General features: G+C 42.3%; 1 protein-coding gene across 1 annotated transcript; it reads right to left on the bottom strand.

Moving 5' to 3' along the window:
* Positions 1-275: 275 nt before the first annotated feature.
* Positions 276-1,265, bottom strand: ORYCUNV1R1544 (vomeronasal 1 receptor oryCunV1R1544). Its single transcript, NM_001167233.1, is given in 1 exon segment — positions 276-1,265. A coding segment is annotated over 1 exon segment (990 nt).
* Positions 1,266-3,031: the final 1,766 nt, after the last annotated feature.

Genomic DNA, 3,031 nt, shown 5'->3' on the forward strand with positions numbered 1-3,031 from the left:
TCAAGTCCAAAGTCAACATGCTCAATAACCTTGCCATAATCTCCAATTTCAGAATCCACTGCTCTGACACTACATACACTCCAAACTGCATCACTGATGATATTAAGAAATTTTTATTACATGACTATAAGTAAGATGATTATGAAATATTTCATTTGCAATTGTTCGGTTTGTTATGTAAAGCACAAGCAGTCACTTTTATGTGCAAGTCTCAGAAATGCATTTAATCCATGGGGAAGAGCAGTGACTAGACAAACAGTGAATATACATGCAATTTACATACCTAGAATAAGTTTGGAGCATTTTGTATCCCTTATCCAACCAAAGCAGAGCCAGGATATTCTGGCGTCATAGCTCATGAGAATGTAGGGGCTCACAGTGGGGAAACTTCCAGCAATTAGTGCAGAGGTGTTCAGGAGCCACACACTGGAATTTCTTAAGACAGCGGAACAAACATGAAAGATGAAAGAGAGGGTGCACAAAGACGTAAAAATGCTCACCAAGACCAGGATGCTTTGCATAGCTCTGGACTCAGGAGAGGAACTGGGGGTCAAATTATTCCTGTGGATGTACTGGACTTCCTGCTTGTGCCTGTACAGGGTGGAAAGCATGGAGCAGCTGGCTCCAAGCATGAGCACCAAATGGAGAGCATCACGGAAGAACACCAGTGCTACATATAGGGAGTTTGCGGTTTTCTCCTTAGGTCCAGTAGAACAATAGACATAATTGGGTTTTTTGGTGTGGTTTTTGCCACTCCTGTTGCTAGTCATATACACAGGTACTACAACATTTAGTGCCATGTTCAGGATCCAGCAGAGAATAGTGGAGGGGCCAACATACTTGGGAGATTTTATTTTAAGCTCCATCCACCTGGAGTGTCTAGGACTGATGGTGATGGCCTGGAAGACACTCAGGAGGCAGGTGCTGCCAATGGACACATCTCTGCTCACTCTGTGCACATAGAATACAAGCTTGCACCCGATATCATCTAGGAAATTCTTCATCCCCAAAGCTGTCATGGTTTGGGGGACTCCTCTAGAGAGAATGACCAACACATTGGCAACAGAGAGGTGCTTGATAAACAAATCTGTGGACCTACACTTGCATCCTGTGAAGTAAAGGATGAGATAATGGAGAAGAAGAGAGACATTCCCCAGAACTCCGACTACAGTCTGTAATGAGAAGATTATTCCTACTGCCAATCCTGGATGGCCATTCTGTTCCCAGTGACTGCTATTTGACTTCAGGGTAAGGGAGACCTGCATGAGAATATGAGGCATGAGCCAAGTATGACACTTCAATGGAAGGCCGACATTCTTCATTTACACTGGATGTACCTCCTTAATGTATTTGCAAGCACAGGGTTCCAAAATTTGAATATATAACATTAATGGCACTTACAAAACTGAATCTAAGTCACAAAGACTGCACATCCCACATTGCTCATAACTGAATGAGACAGGAAATATCATGATTTCTATTAGAATGAAAAGGAGCACACAGACAGCTAACAGTTACTGAGCTTTTTTATTTTTTACACTGAGTCTTTTTTTTTCAGATTTATTTTTATTTATTTGGAAGGTAGAAAGAGAGAGACATGGAGAAATAGAGAGCAATCTTCTACCCACTGTTTCACTCCCCAGGTGGCTGCAATGGTCAGGGCTGGGCCAGCAGATACAGTAGCAGGGAGCTGGATCAGCAGTAGAGCAGCTAGGACTCAAACTGGCATTCCAATATAGGATCAATATGCAATGCCAGCACTGCAGTCAGCAGCTTAACCCACTGCACCACCAAGCCAGCCCCAGACACACTGGAAACTTTGTGCAGGCCAAGTAGGGGCCTGGCTCAGCTGCCTGGTGATAAGGCAATGCATTTCAACAATATGCTGATGTAACATAATTTACTAGCTGTGCTTTTCAGATAACACTGATGTGTATATAGTTGTTTTCAATATTTTATTTTATTTCACACTAGTGGTATTATAATTAAATGTTGCAATTTTCTTTGTAAAAGTTTCCATTTATCTATAAAGATTTATTGCATTGGCCAATACCCATCATGAATATAGGCTTTAGTTTTTGAATAGAATCCAGATGTTCTGAACATAGCATAATTCTATTAGGATTTGCTCCATACAGATTGGAAAGAAAGAATACACAATTAGGAACTAGTATTGTGGCACAGTGGGTTAAGCTGCCTCTTGTGACCCTGGCATCCCATAGCAGAGTGCCGTTAGAGCCCCAGCTACTCCTGTTCCAATCCAGCTCTCTGTTAATGCACCTGGAAAGGCAGCAGAAGATGCCTCAGTACTTGGGTCCCTGCCACCATGGTGGGAGACCTGGAAGGGGATCCTGGCTCCTGATTTCAGTGTGGCCCAGGTTTCTTGGCTGTTGCAGGCATTGAGGAGTGAACCAGCAGCTGCAAAAATCTCTCTCTCTCTTTCTCTCCCTCCCTCCCTCTGTCCCTCTCCTTCTCCCCCCCTCAAATAGATTTTCAAAGATAAAAAATTAAAAAGGAAGGTAATGTTATAAGAATTTAACATCAGATGGCATAAATTTATCTATTACTATGTTTTCTCAGTGAAAAAATAATCTCATCTTAATCCTAAGATCATTTATTTCATAAAATTCAAATACAACACATTTTTGAGGCTCCATTCTATATGTATTCTGTGTTTCAATGATTTTCAAAAATCACAACTTATTGCTCATATTTTGCTTAAATTATGTAAAAATAAATTATAACTTGAGACTAGTGACATAATTTTCCCCACACCCCTTTGTCACATTATTGCTGTGTCTGACTTTGTCATATTACTGGTGGGGGAGAAAGGGAGGGTGAGACCCCCCCCCCCCTTAACTGGATCACTCTCCACATGCTGGCAATGGCTGCGGACTAGACTGGAGTGAAGCCAGGAGCTGAGAACTCGATCCAGATCCAGGTCTCTTCTGTGGGTGGCTGTGACCCAAACACATAAACCATTGCCTGCTATCGCCCCAGAGCTGCACTGGAAGGCAGACAAGAACAGGAG

This window comes from Oryctolagus cuniculus, chromosome 18, assembly GCF_964237555.1.
Source record: "Oryctolagus cuniculus chromosome 18, mOryCun1.1, whole genome shotgun sequence".
NCBI classification, from domain to species: Eukaryota; Metazoa; Chordata; class Mammalia; order Lagomorpha; family Leporidae; genus Oryctolagus; species Oryctolagus cuniculus.